At 45.6% G+C, this 14,398-nt stretch overlaps 1 protein-coding gene across 1 annotated transcript; it reads right to left on the reverse strand.

Moving 5' to 3' along the window:
* Positions 1 to 529: 529 nt before the first annotated feature.
* Positions 530 to 1,438, reverse strand: LOC130269718 (olfactory receptor 6M1-like). Its single transcript, XM_056518136.1, has one exon. It carries the CDS (start codon positions 1,436 to 1,438, stop codon positions 530 to 532), a length of 909 nt encoding a protein of 302 aa, XP_056374111.1.
* Between the last annotated feature and the right edge of the window lie 12,960 nt (positions 1,439 to 14,398).

Consider the following 14,398-nt stretch of genomic DNA (forward strand, 5'->3'; position numbering starts at 1 on the left):
AACCCCCACCCCCTGAGAGTCACAGACCATGTGATTTCTACCCTGCACTGATGAGTCATGCTCTCTCAAGTGCTGAGAACTGGGAGGTGTGTGCAACCTCAGCCAATCAGACGCTAAATCTCTCATTTCTGCTCAGAGCAGGAGGGTGGTGGCTGCTCTCAGAGAGTGAACTGGCTGGTAGAGCAGAACTGAAATTATTGCTAGGAGATGTAGGCAAGGGGAGAAAAGGATGGCAAATAATATTAACCTCTTAAGGACGCAGGGCGTACCTGTATGCCCTGCACCCGGTCCCGGTGTTTAAAATGGGGTCACGCCGTGACCCCCACATCACACCAGCTTTTCATATATAGATATATATACTTCCCTGGAGTAGCCCTATAAAAAAAGAACCCCCTCCCCCCTCAAATACCCAAATTAGCAAAATTGCTTTCTACATGAGCTACACTCTGTACCCCCTCAGATAAGAAAGTGACAGCATATCCTAGCGACAGGCCTTCAATTTATAAAATTAGTATAAACCTTGCATTTATTACACGGATATAACCCCTGGAAAGTTTGCTTCTTTTTTAAAGAATATGTTTAATACTTTATCGGAAAATGATCTCCTAACAGTCTGATTTCTTAATGTATAGATAAATGGGTTGAGCAAAGGAACCACCACAGTATTCATAATGGCAACTCCTTTATTCAAACTAGCACCCTGACCTTTTGCTGGTTTTACATACAAAAATATGCAGCTGCTGTAGATTAGAGTCACTACAATAGCATGTGAAGAACAAGTGGACAAAGCCTTTCCTCTTCCATCAGCTGAATCAATTTTTATTACTTCTAGAATTATCTTTAGATAAGAGATGAGTGTCACAACTACGGAAATACATAATGGGCTTGCACTTAAAATTGATATCAGTTCAATCTTGCTGGTATCTGTGCAAGAATTTCTAAGAAGAGGACTTAAGTCACAGAAGAAATTGTCAACTACATTAATGCAAAACTGTAATTTCATTATAAAAACAGTAGGCAAGAGTGTTGTGAAAAATGCTCCAAGCCACACTCCAGCTATGAGCTGACAATAGGTAAGTCTGTGCATAATAATAGTGTAATGCAATGGCTTGCAGATAGCTAAGTATCGGTCAAAGGACATTACTGCAAAAAGCAGGAATTCTGCCATCCCAACTAAAAAGTAAATATAAGATTGCATGAGGCACAATTCTAAAGAAATAGGAACTCCTTGGTTAAGAAATCCTTTCAGCATGCCTGGCACCACAGTACTGATAAAGCAGATGTCCATGACAGCTAAATTACTCAAGAAATAATACATGGGGAAGTGAAGTCTTGTATCAGAGAAGACCAAAAATAAAATGATGAAGTTACCCATCACTGTGATGGTATAACATAATAATATTAAAAGGAACAACAATATTTTTAAACGTGGCGCCATATGAAAACCTTGCAGAATAAATTCATAAACAATAGTGCTATTCTTCATACCATAAAATGAATTGGGAGAGCAATAGTGACTGGAACAAGAAAGTTTCATTTTATCTTATCATTCTTATCATCTTATCAAGTAGTTAGGCGGAAGTATGAGAGAATCAGTTAGATATCAGATTCTTATAATTCTTCTTCTATAACAAATGTTGATCACTTGACAATATTGACATATGGAATTTCTTGGTAATAAACAGCTCTAAATAAACGGATTGTACATCAACCCTCTTTAAATAGTTATTAGCTGGGCCACGTAATGAATAATTACAGCTTGAACAGATAATATGTGCACCATAGGGAATAATTATTCAAAAATAGTTACCGTAATACCTTTCATCATTCTGGAAAATCATATTAAGGGACACATCACGTTGTCTTAAAAAAGTGAGTTTTGAAGTAATTTATTTTTGCTCAGGTTTTGCTTACATGCAACATATTAATCATACTATTTCAGGGGGGGGGTTAACAAATTTACCGCATGTAAGCAAAAGACATTGAATCACCTCAGAACACACTTTTTTTAGGATTCCTCTTCTCTGGAACTTTTCTACACAAAAAAAAAAAAATTAGCAGTTGCACAAACAAGTGTAAATGTTATATATAAACACACACACACACACACACACACACAGATATTTAACTATCTAGACAACATAGAAGAAGAAAGCAACAGAACCTCTAAATATGCACTGGTGACGGGTGCAAGCAGATACAGGATCCTGGTCATAGATCCAACAGACATCCAAGAGTAAGAAAAGATCCAGCAGCACTTCAGCATATGTGAAATAAAACTAGTGCAGTTTAATCACCCATGTTAGCATTGTTTCGGCTACCCACTTGTAGCCTTTCTCAAGCATGTTAAGCAGTGATACATACAGGGTATATACATCATTAAACATCTTATTATGCAAATATAACATAAAAGTGTATCATTCCGGGATCATATAGTATAAGACATCAGAGATCCAATAATTAATGTGCAATGTTACAGTAGTGTCATATCAAATTTGTGTACGTAATACAAATCTATACAAAAGCCCTAAAAACCTTAAGTCACAACATATGTATAATATACATCTCGTTAAAATATAATTAGGAAGGCAGAGCATACATACATGTACACCTTCACAGGTGTCTTCTAATCATGTGTTGTTTGAAGCGTGTACCGCCGCTACTGTAGGAAACAGACATGGCTGCGTGTGAATCTTTGTGCATGCGTGCACGCGACTCACTCACAGCCTATCACAGTGTTTCCAATGTATAAATATGGAGAGTGGTCATCAGTGGCCTGCGCACACACACAGAATGGTGCCAGAGTTCAGTGGCGGCCATGCGCTAATGAATAAAAATATACTAGCAGGGGGAACTGGCTTTCAATGTCCTTCTTACTTGCAAATCGCAATTATCTGAGGCACATATACACCGTCATAGACATAGAGACATGTGTCACCTGAAAGAGAAAACATTCCCACTATTGAAGAATATACAAATGCTTATCAGGCTGCAGAACATAAGCCATATTATAATGTAGAACAATAGCAATAGAACCATACTGTAAATACGTTAGGGGACACCTTTATAGAGTTATTTTTTGTTTATGTTGAAGTTTATCTCCCCTTCCTTATCCATATCTGCAATAGAAAAGATAAAAATGCATCAATTAGAATCTTGATAGTATATATCACAGGATATAACTGACAACAGATATTACAAACATTGTTCGTTATTATCCATTTTCTATGGGATATTAAGGATGCCCGGTGTAATGACAAATTCTACATTTAAACCTTTTGGTTGTAATGAATTGAGTTTTTGAATCCAGCGCAATTCTTGTTTTTTCAGCAAACTTGTACTGTCACCACCATATTTGGGTGGTGGGAAGAGATCAATCAAAGTGAATTTCAGATCTCTTTCATTATGTCCGACCACCAAAAGATCCTGTCTTTATTTGCAGATAGAATAGAATAGCTGTGTTGGTTAATTCGATTTTTAAATTCCAAAGTTGTTTCCCCCACGTATATAAGTTTACAAGGATTACTTAAAACATAAATAACGTGGTCCATGGTGCAGTTCAGATATTGGTTAATATTATATTGTACCCCTGTAGTTGGATGTTTAAATGTCTGTACTTTGACCATATATTGGCAATTTACGCAATTGCGACAGGGATAAGAACCTTTATTTGCCACTGTTAAGAAGGATTTTCTTGTTGCTGTTTTAGTAGAATTGTCTGCCTTAACTAATTTATTTCGTAGGCTAGGTGGTCTATTATATGACATTAACGGTTGAGAAAATCCCTGATATTGGGGTGAGTATCTTTTATAATGTGCCAGTATTTATTGATCGTACGTGAAATTTGTTTGGAGCAGGGACAAAATGTAGAGACAAACAGGATACGTGGAGTTTTACAGCTCCGTTTGATGGTGTGTAGAAGAGACTGTCTATTCACAGCCATAACCTTGTGCTTACTATACTGAATGAGGTCTGGCGGATATCCTCATTCCAAGAAGTTTTTAATTATATTGTCAATGGCCGGTTCTGCTCTATATTCACTGCTTAGTATATATCACAGCATATAACTCATAAAAGATATTACAGACCTAGTCCGTTATTATCTATTTTCTATGGGACAGGCTCTCATCATCTGACTTGTAGGTAGAGATTTGATAACATTTTTAGGGTTACTGCCAAAACGGAGCAAGTAATTAAAAACTGTTTTTTTTATGTACAGGTCTGTGCATAATTTGGTACCATCTGATATTATTGTAGTGTCAAAAAATTGTACTTATGTATGTGACCAATTTAATTTAGAGTTTTTGGATCAATGGTATTGAGAAACTTATGAAAATCATGTAACTCTGGAAAGGTTCCTTTCCAGTTGAGGAACATGTCATCTATGTAACGCCACCACCTCAGCACACGGCTGAAGTGGTGTGAAACATAGATGAACGTGTCCTCTAGGGCGACAACAAAAATGTTGGGGTTTGTTGGTGCCACATTTGTGCCAATTGCTGGGCACGCTATTTGACCATAAAATTGGTCATTGAATTTAATTGAACTGTGAGGAGTGAGCACCCCAGAAGTCAGGTGGGTCGCTACTACCAAAGAAGTTCTCACTGGAGTCACAAGCATCAGAGTCTATTTTGACAAGTTGATTTTCATTCTCAGATGAATAGGAATGAAGAGAAGGATACAGGGTTGTTGAAGGGGGATGAGGTGGGATGACTGGATAAGATAGGTGGGGTGACTGTAAAGGGCAGGTAAGGGGTGCCTAAGACATGCAGCAAAGTTGCAGTCAGTCTGCAGGCATGCAGCTCGTTTTGCTGCTGTAGAGTTTTAGAAGCCTGAAGAGTCTGGGCAGCTTGAGGCAAAGACACCTCCTACTGCAATGAGTGTTAAGGAGAAGTAGGATGCTTTGCAGCGGGATGTTGGGACACGGGCCCTGTGATCAGCTGAGGAGGGAGATGTGCAAGCTATGTTTGCAGGGCTTGCCCCTAAGAGCCCTATGCTATGCTGTACAAATCACTAGTCAGACCACACATAGAATACTGTTTACAGTACTGGGCAGCAGTGTACAAGAAAGATATAGTCGAGCTGGAGAGGTTTCAAAGACGGGCAACCAGAATAATACAGGGAATGCGAGGACTACAGTACCCAGAAAGATTATCAGAATTAGGGTTGTTTAGAAAAAAGAAGACTTAGGGGAGACCTAATAACTATGTATAAATATATAAGGGGACCGTACAGAGATCTTTCCCATTATCTATTTATACCCAGGACTATATCTATAACAAAGGGGCATCCTCTTTGTTTAGCGTTTCTTCGTTTCTTTACTGTAAGAGCAGTGAGACTCTGGAACTCTCTGACAGAGGAGGTGGTAATGGTGAACTCAATAAAAGAGTTCCAAAGGGGTCTGGATGTATTTTTGGAGAGTAATAACATTACAGGTTATGGATACTAGATTTATAGGGACAGAAGGTTGATCCAGGGATTTATTCTGACTGCCATATTTGGAGTCAGGAAGATAGTTTTACCTCTAAGAGGAGGGTTTCTGCCTTCCTCTGGATCAACTCAGTAGGGACTCATTAGGGATATAAGTTGAACTCGATGGACTCTGGTCTCTGGTCTTTTTTAACCTTATGAACTATGTTACTATGCTACTATAGTATGGTGTGGCGTGGTGCAGACTCTATGTGTGGGACAGATAGCACAGCAGTGAAGGGGTCTGTTGGGCCTGTTTGTTAGACAGAGACCTGAGAGGTACCTGACTTATTTACCTTGATGTCTCCAGGGTCACATTCTCTGGCACTGTTGATAGGTGGTAAGAGCCAGCACCCAAGCTACTGTTCCCTTAAGAAGCCGGCGACAGTTTGTGACTGCTCTTGAGGGCCCTGGTGGGGTGGGGGGGGGGGTGTAAGGGATAGGGGTTTCTCCTGCTTCTTGCTACTGTTTTTTTCCTCAATTATACAACAAAAAGCCCTGGATCAAAGGTAGCACCCACAGGGCATGTTATTTTCCCACATGTCAAGCCAGAAATCAAATCTTTTTTTTCTCAATAAAATTATTTAGAAACTGAGAGAGAGTTAAATGGGGGTATTCCAGGATTTTTTTTTATTTGACTGTGCTACAGGGGCTGTAAAGTTAGTGTAGTTCATAATATAGTATCTGTAACCTATGTTTCATGGTGGTCTCACAATTCTTCTGTGATTTTTGCATCAAGGTTTGCACCCTGTTCCAAATTATTATGCAAATAATATTTTTCTCATTTACCTAAATAATTTATGTAAATAACAGTCAGCATAATTCTCATGTTATCAACTATTAAGAGTACAATTCAAATTGCATTGAACAAACCTCCTAATGATAACAGTATTTTTTCTAAACATAAAAAAACTTACAATGCACTGTTCCAAATTATTATGCACAGTAAGTTTCAAAACACTTTATAGGTTGTAAAGAACTGAAAATTGCCATTTGTTGTGTTTGCAGCATATTTACTGAAATCAAAAGCTATTTCAATCAAACTTTTAACAATATTTTAACTTTTTAAACATTTTAACAGGTCATGTTACATTTTAACATAGGACCACTTATTTGATAGCAGCTTCACAAGTCTTGCATCCATTGAAGTTTTTGGACAGTTTCTGCTTGAATGTGTTTGCAAGATGTCAGAATAGCCTCCCAGAGCAACTGTTTGGATGTAAACTGCCTCCTACCCTCATAGATATTTTGCTTGAGGATGCTCCAAAGGTTCTCAATAGGATTGAGGTCAGGGGGGATGGAGGCCACACCTTGACATTCTCTACTTTTATCCCATAGCAGCCATTGATGCAGAGGTATTATTTGCAGCATGAGATGGTGCATTGTCATGCATGACGATGTACCAGGGAAGAAAGTGGTCAGTCAGAAACTCCACATAGTTTGCAGAGGTCACCTTTACACCTTCGGTGACCCTTAAGAGGCCTACCAACTCTCTGCCCATGATTCTGGCCTAAAACTTGAGTCTGCCTTCACCTTGCTGACATTGCAGCCTTGTTGGAACAGGGTGGCTGTCCACCAACCATTCACTGCTCCATCCATCTGGACCATCCATGGTTGCACGGGCACTCATCAGTGAACAGGACTGTTTGAAAATTAGTATTTGTGTATTTTTCTGCCCAATGCAGCCATTTCTGCTTGTGAGCATTGGTTAGTGGTGGTTGAATAGAAGGTTTATGCACAGTTGCAAGACTCTGGAGGACTCTAAACCTTGATGTCCTTGGGACTCCAGAGGCACCAGCAGCTTCAAATATCAGCTATGTAATGGTATTTTAGCAGCTGCTCTCTTGCTCCGATACATGGATCTGTCAGAAATCTTCCTCAATGTGCCTTTATCTGCACAAACCAAGAGATCCTTTTTCTACCCCATATTGCTTGAAAATGATGCTCTGTTTAATAATGTGGAACACCCACCTTTAGTAGTTTTTTAGGCTCACCAGGAAATCTAATTATCATAGGTGTCCGAAATAGTTTTCAATGATCAAAAGAACTCTGAGACATAATGCCATCCGTTAGTTAAACAGAAAAACAAAATATTTAATCTTTGTGACACATAAATAGCATTTGCATAATAATTTGGAACAGGGTGTATATTTAACAGCAAACAACATTACTGCCATCTCAGGTTTTCCCAGGTTGCAGTGTGGCTTGAGACGTTAAATCACTAGTCAGGTGTTCAGAGGGAGCCTGTTGTTGCTTTAATGGGTGGAGTGACCACTGGGCGGGAGATCATTCTGTTTTTGCAACAGCTGGAGGCACGTGGTCAGAAAACACTGGTCTCTTTCACAGGTGTCTTTCAATGGGTGGAGTGGCTGATGTGAGGGAGGGAGAGAAGTGACCTCACACTTACAAACAAGGAATGATGGGATGTGTAGTTTAAGGGAACAAACTCCAACAGGAAATAGCCACAACATAGCCATTTAGCCCCAAGACACTGTTACGCCGAGCGCTCCGGGTCCCCGTTCCTCCCCGGAGCGCTCGCCTCATCCCCGTTGCTGCAGCGCCCCGGTCAGATCCACTGACCGGGTGCGCTGCGGTCCCGCCTCCTGCCGGGGTGCGATTCGCGATGCGGGTGGCGCCCGCTCGCGATGCGCACCCCGGTCCCCGTACCTGACTCGCTCTCCGTCGGTCCTGTCCCGGCGCGCGCGGCCCCGCTCCCTAGGGCGCGCGCGCGCCGGGTCTCTGCAATTTAAAGGGCCAGTGCACCAATGTTGGTGCCTGGCCCAATCTTCCAATTACCTATTAGTGTGATCACCTGTGCACTTCCCTATATTACCTCACTTCCCTTGCACTCCCTTGCCGGATCTTGTTGCCTCTGTGCCTAGTGAAAGCGTTCCCTAGTCTGTTCCCAGTCCGTGTTCCTGACCTCCTGCCGTTGCCCCTGACTACGATCCTTGCCGCCTGCCCCCGACCTTCTGCTACGTCCGACCTTGCTTCTGCCTACTCCATTGTACCGCGCCTATCTTCAGCATCTTCAGCAGCCAGAGAGGTGAGCCGTTGCTAGTGGATACGACCTGGTCACTACCGCCGCAGCAAGACCATCCCGCTTTGCGGCGGGCTCTGGTGAAAACCTGTAGTGTCTTAGAACCGGTCCACTAGCACGGTCCTCGCTATCCCTCTCTGGCACAGAGGATCCACCTCCTGCCAGCCGGCATCGTGACAGTAGATCCGGCCATGGATCCCGCTGAAGTTCCTCTGCCAGTTGTCGCTGACCTCCCTACGCTGGTCGCCCAGCAAGCTCGTCAGATCGCCCAGCAGTCGCAACAGATAGCGCAACGAGATCAACAGCTGGCATACTTGACCTCCGAGGCACTGCGTATTCAGTCACAGATACAGCAGCTGCAGCCGCAGATACAGCAACAGCTACAGCTGCAACTACCTTCTCCGCCGCCGGCTCCTGCAACTCCTCCGCAGCAACCGGCCGTTCCTAACCCCTGCTTGTCCCTGCCGGACAAATTTGGCGGAAAGATCGCCCAACGAGATCAACAGCTGGCATACTTGATCTCCGAGACACAGCGTCTTCACTCACAGTTACAGCAGCTGCTGCCGCAGATACAGCAACTTCAGTCACAGCAGCTGCTGCCGCAGATACAGCAACTTCAGTCACAGCTACAGCTGCAACAACCATCTCCTCCGCCGGCTCCTGCAACTCCTCCGCAGCAACCGGCCGTTCCTAACCCCTGCTTGTCCCTGCCGGACAAGTTTGATGGGGACCGCAATGATTCTGCCACAGCCACAGTCCAGTCCTTCTTCGCTGAGGTCCGTGGTGTCTTCGAGGAGCCTGCCCGAGCTTCTTCTGCCGAGATTGCCCTGCTGAACCTGGAACAGGGTGTTTCTTCCATTGGCGAGTACGCCATTCAGTTCCGGGCTCTTGCCTACGAGTTGTCCTGGAATAATGAGGTTCTCTGCGCGACCTTTAAAAAAGGCCTATCCAGCAACATTAAAGATGTTCTGGCCGCACGAGAGACTCCTGCTGACCTACATGAACTCATTCATCTTGCCACTCGCATTGACATGCGTTCTTCCGGATGGCGTCTGGAGCTCCGCCTGGATATGGACTTTGTTCGCACGAAGCGTTTTTTCTCCCCGGCTCCTCTCTCCTCTGGTCCTCTGCAATCCGTTCCTGTGCTTCCCGCCGCGGAGGCTATGCAAGTTGACCGGTCTCGCTTGACACCTCAAGAGAGGACACGACGCCGCATGGAGAATCTTTGCCTGTACTATGCCAGTACCGAACACTTCCTGAAGGATTGTCCTATCCGTCCTCCCCGCCTGGAAAGACGTACGCTGACTCCGCACAAAGGTGACACAGTTCTTCATGTCAACTCTGCTTCTCCACGCCTTACTGTGTCTGTACGGATATCTGCCTCTACCTTCTCCTTCTCTACTATGGTTCCCTTGGATTCCGGATCTGCAGGAAAATTTTTTTTGGCCTCTCTTTTCAACAGGTTCTACGTCCCTGTGACCAGTCTCGCCAGACCCCTCTACATCTATTGTATTTACAATAAAAGATTGGACGGTCTCATGCCTTTCCGCACAGAACCCCTCCTAATGTGCATCGGACCTCTTCACGAAAAAATTGATTTTTTTTTCCTCAGGTTCTTTGGCCCCAAGAAGAGGGGGAGACCCAAGGGGGGGGGTACTGTTACGCCGAGCGCTCCGGGTCCCCGTTCCTCCCCGGAGCGCTCGCCTCATCCCCGTTGCTGCAGCGCCCCGGTCAGATCCACTGACCGGGTGCGCTGCGGTCCCGCCTCCTGCCGGGGTGCGATTCGCGATGCGGGTGGCGCCCGCTCGCGATGCGCACCCCGGTCCCCGTACCTGACTCGCTCTCCGTCGGTCCTGTCCCGGCGCGCGCGGCCCCGCTCCCTAGGGCGCGCGCGCGCCGGGTCTCTGCAATTTAAAGGGCCAGTGCACCAATGTTGGTGCCTGGCCCAATCTTCCAATTACCTATTAGTGTGATCACCTGTGCACTTCCCTATATTACCTCACTTCCCTTGCACTCCCTTGCCGGATCTTGTTGCCTCTGTGCCTAGTGAAAGCGTTCCCTAGTCTGTTCCCAGTCCGTGTTCCTGACCTCCTGCCGTTGCCCCTGACTACGATCCTTGCCGCCTGCCCCCGACCTTCTGCTACGTCCGACCTTGCTTCTGCCTACTCCATTGTACCGCGCCTATCTTCAGCATCTTCAGCAGCCAGAGAGGTGAGCCGTTGCTAGTGGATACGACCTGGTCACTACCGCCGCAGCAAGACCATCCCGCTTTGCGGCGGGCTCTGGTGAAAACCTGTAGTGTCTTAGAACCGGTCCACTAGCACGGTCCTCGCTATCCCTCTCTGGCACAGAGGATCCACCTCCTGCCAGCCGGCATCGTGACAGACACCTGCTGATCCTTCCTAAGCATGGCTATTACTGTCTGGCAGGTACATACTAAAATCACATTATGGTGGATAACCCTTTTAAGGGCTTGTTTGAGAAAAGAGGATCATGGCAAAATTGATGAGAAAAGGCCATGAGTGGCCAATTAATGATGAAATCAATGTGGATACCAATTTCAATAAGCCCCATATTATGCCAACTAGAGTTTCTCTTCTCAAGAGGAGGCACTAAACTCTCACTATGATCAGGGTCTCAGTTGCATGTTACAGAATAAGGAACTAGTTCAATTGTTGTTGAAAGATCTGATATTGGTAATCATGACCGAATTTAGTGGTGGGGTCAGCGCATGTCAGATGCTATAGGACCATAATAGGTATAGGTAAAATATATACTGTATTTATCGGGGTATACCACGCACCGGCCTATAACACGCACCCTCATTTTACCAAGGATATTTGGGTAAAAAAAGTTTTTTACCCAAATATCCTTGGTAAAATGAGGGTGCGTGTGTGTGCATGTGTATACCCCGATACACTGTTTCTGACCCTGCAGAAGCCCCCAGGAAAGGCAGGGGGAGAGAGGCCGTCGCTGCCCGCTTCTCTCCCCCTGCCTTTCCTGGGGTCTAGAGCCCTGCTGCTGCCGCTTCTCTCCCCCTGCTATCGGCGCCACTGCCCCTTCTCTGCTGCTTCTCTCCCCCTGGCTATGGGCCGGCAATGGGGCAGCTGCACCGATAGCCAGGGGGAGAGAAGCAGGAGCGGCGCCGATAGCCATGGGGAGAGAAGGGGCAGCGGCACCCATTGCCGGCACCGCTGCCCCGTTGCCTCCCCTATCCCCGGTTGTATAATTACCTGTTGCCGGGGTCGGGTCCACGCTGCTTCTGGCCTCCGGTGTGGCGTCCCCTGCGTCGTTGCTATGCGCTGCATGGTGCGCCGCAATGACGAGTGACGTCACTCGTCATTGCATATCGCAGCGCAGAGCAACGATGCAGGGGATGCCACATCGGAGGCCAGAAGCAGCGCGGACCCCGGCAACAGGTAATTATACAACCGGGGATGGGGGAGGCAATGGGGCAGCAGCGGCGGCAATGGGTGCCACTGCCCCTTCTCTCCCCCTGTCTATCAGCACGGCTGCCCCATTGCCGGCGGCGCTTTTCTCCCGCTCACTATCGGCGCTGGCAATGGGGCAGCGTCACCGATAGCCAGGGGGAGAGAAGGGGCAGCGGCGCCGATAGCAGGGGGAGAGAAGCGGCGGCAGAAGGGCTCTAGACCACAGGACAGGCAGGGGCAGAGAAGCCGGCAGCAACGGCAGGTCTCTGCACCTGCAAATGCCGCTGCAGTTCATTGATTTAAAGTGCCCGCTTTAAATCATTGAACTGCAGCGGCTTATCGGCATATAACACACAGATAGACCTTAGGCTAAAAATTTTAGCATAAAAAATGCGTGTTATATGCCGATAAATATGGTACTTTTAATTTGTTGTACATTGGGTTAGGAAAAATAATTCTACTGCCAGGAGGACTATTTGGCTAGTCAGGTATAAAAATCAGTAAGCTTTATTAATCACATAAAGTACACAGACATTAAAAAACTACTTAAAACATAGAAACACATAAGGAAGATACATATGGGGGAGATTTTTCAAAACCTGTCCAGAGGAAAGGTTGCTGAGTTGCCCATAGCAACCAATAAGATTGCTTCTTTTATTTTCCAGAGGCCTTTCAAAAATGGACACGTTTTCATAAATCTCCCCCATAATAACCAAACCTGCTACACTCACCTATTTCAAATGTAAACTCCCTAAACGATGCATAATAAATATGTGTAGTAAGAACACAAAAAACAATTAATAAATATATACAGACAGTGAGTCCAATGAATAATACTGAGCCCAGTAAAGTGCAATGTGTCAAACAATAAAATGTGATCTATACCTATAGAATATACAAAATAATGAAAGATAATGGAGATGACAAATAAAGACTGACCACCAAAATCCTAATAAAAACCTCAGGGAGAAAATAAAATTATTACAACAAGTGATAGAGCAAAGGGTACACCTCAGACACCCATAAGGGATTAGACCCCATGCTTTCCATCACTTACATGGGTGGCTTCCTCAGGAGCGGTGTCCAAATCATAGCACTCTATAATTTATATAAACAAAATAGAAAGCATGAACATAAGCACCAGTCATTCTGTTGCAAAACTACAACTCCCATCAAGCCCACATGCTGGGAGTTGGCATTTTGAAATAGCTGGAGGCACACTGATTGGGGCATACATGACCTATGCACAGTGAAAAGTTGTCATACCAGATGGATATTTAGTGTGCATAAATATTCTATTAAAAAACAAAAAACACAAACGACAAAATAAAGGTATAAATTTGAATACTTGTGTAAAACACAAACTTTCATTTGTATAACAATATATAGAACAAAGTACAATGTTGACAGCACATGCATGGCAGCGTGAAGTTTACAATCTTAGAAAGGAAAAACAACAAAGCTGCAAACAAAATAATTCTTTAACAATATCTGTTATGCCGAGCGCTCCCCATCCCCGCTCCTCCCCGGAGCGCTCGCGGCGTTCTCCTGTTCGCAGCGCCCCGGTCAGACCCGCTGACCGGGAGCGCTGCAATAATGTCCCTAGCCGAGATGCGATTCGCGATGCGGGACGCGCCCGCTCGCGGTTCGCATCCCAGCCCGCTTACCAGACTCGTTCCCCTTCTGTTCTGTCCCGGCGCGCGCGGCCCCGCTCCCTAGGGCGAGTGCGCGCCGGCTCTCTGTGATTTTATGGGCCGGTGCGCCACTGATTGGCGCCTGGTTCTAATTAGTGTGTTCACCTGTGCACTTCCCTACATAACCTCACTTCCCCTTCCCTTCCTTGCCGGATCTTGTTGCCATTGTGCCAGTGAAAGCGTTCCTTGTGTGTCCCAAGACAGTGTTCCATACCTCTTGCCGTTGCCCCTGACTACGATCCTTGCTGCCTGCCCTGACCTTCTGCTACGTCCGACCTTGCTCTTGCCTTATCCCTTGTACCGCGCCTATCTCAGCAGTCAGAGAGGTTGAGCCGTTGCCGGTGGATACGACCTGGTTGCTACCGCCGCTGCAAGCCCATCCCGCTTTGCGGCGGGCTCTGGTGAATACCAGCATTCACCAGAACCGGTCCGCCGGCACGGTCCATGCCAATCCCTCTCTGACACAGAGGATCCACCTCCAGCCTGCCGAATCCTGACAGTAGATCCGACCATGGATCCCGCTGCCAGTTGTCGCTGACCTTACCACGGTGGTCGCCCAGCAGTCGCAACAGATAACGCAACAAGGCCATCAGCTGTCTCAACTGACTGTTATGCTACAGCAACTTCTACCACAGCTTCAGCAACCATCTCCTCCGCCAGCTCCTGCACCTCCTTCGCAGCGAGTGGCCGCATCCAGCCTCCGTTTATCGTTGCCGGACAAGTTCGATGGGGACTCTAGACTTTGCCGTGGTTTTCTCTCGCAA

This window comes from Hyla sarda, chromosome 1 (genome assembly GCF_029499605.1).
Source record: "Hyla sarda isolate aHylSar1 chromosome 1, aHylSar1.hap1, whole genome shotgun sequence".
NCBI classification, from domain to species: domain Eukaryota; kingdom Metazoa; phylum Chordata; class Amphibia; order Anura; family Hylidae; genus Hyla; species Hyla sarda.

What these genes read in the sequence shown, in the direction of transcription:
- LOC130269718 (XM_056518136.1), bottom strand. Translation starts at nt 1,438, where the DNA reads ATGGCGCCACGTTTAAAAATATTGTTGTTCCTTTTAATATTATTATGT.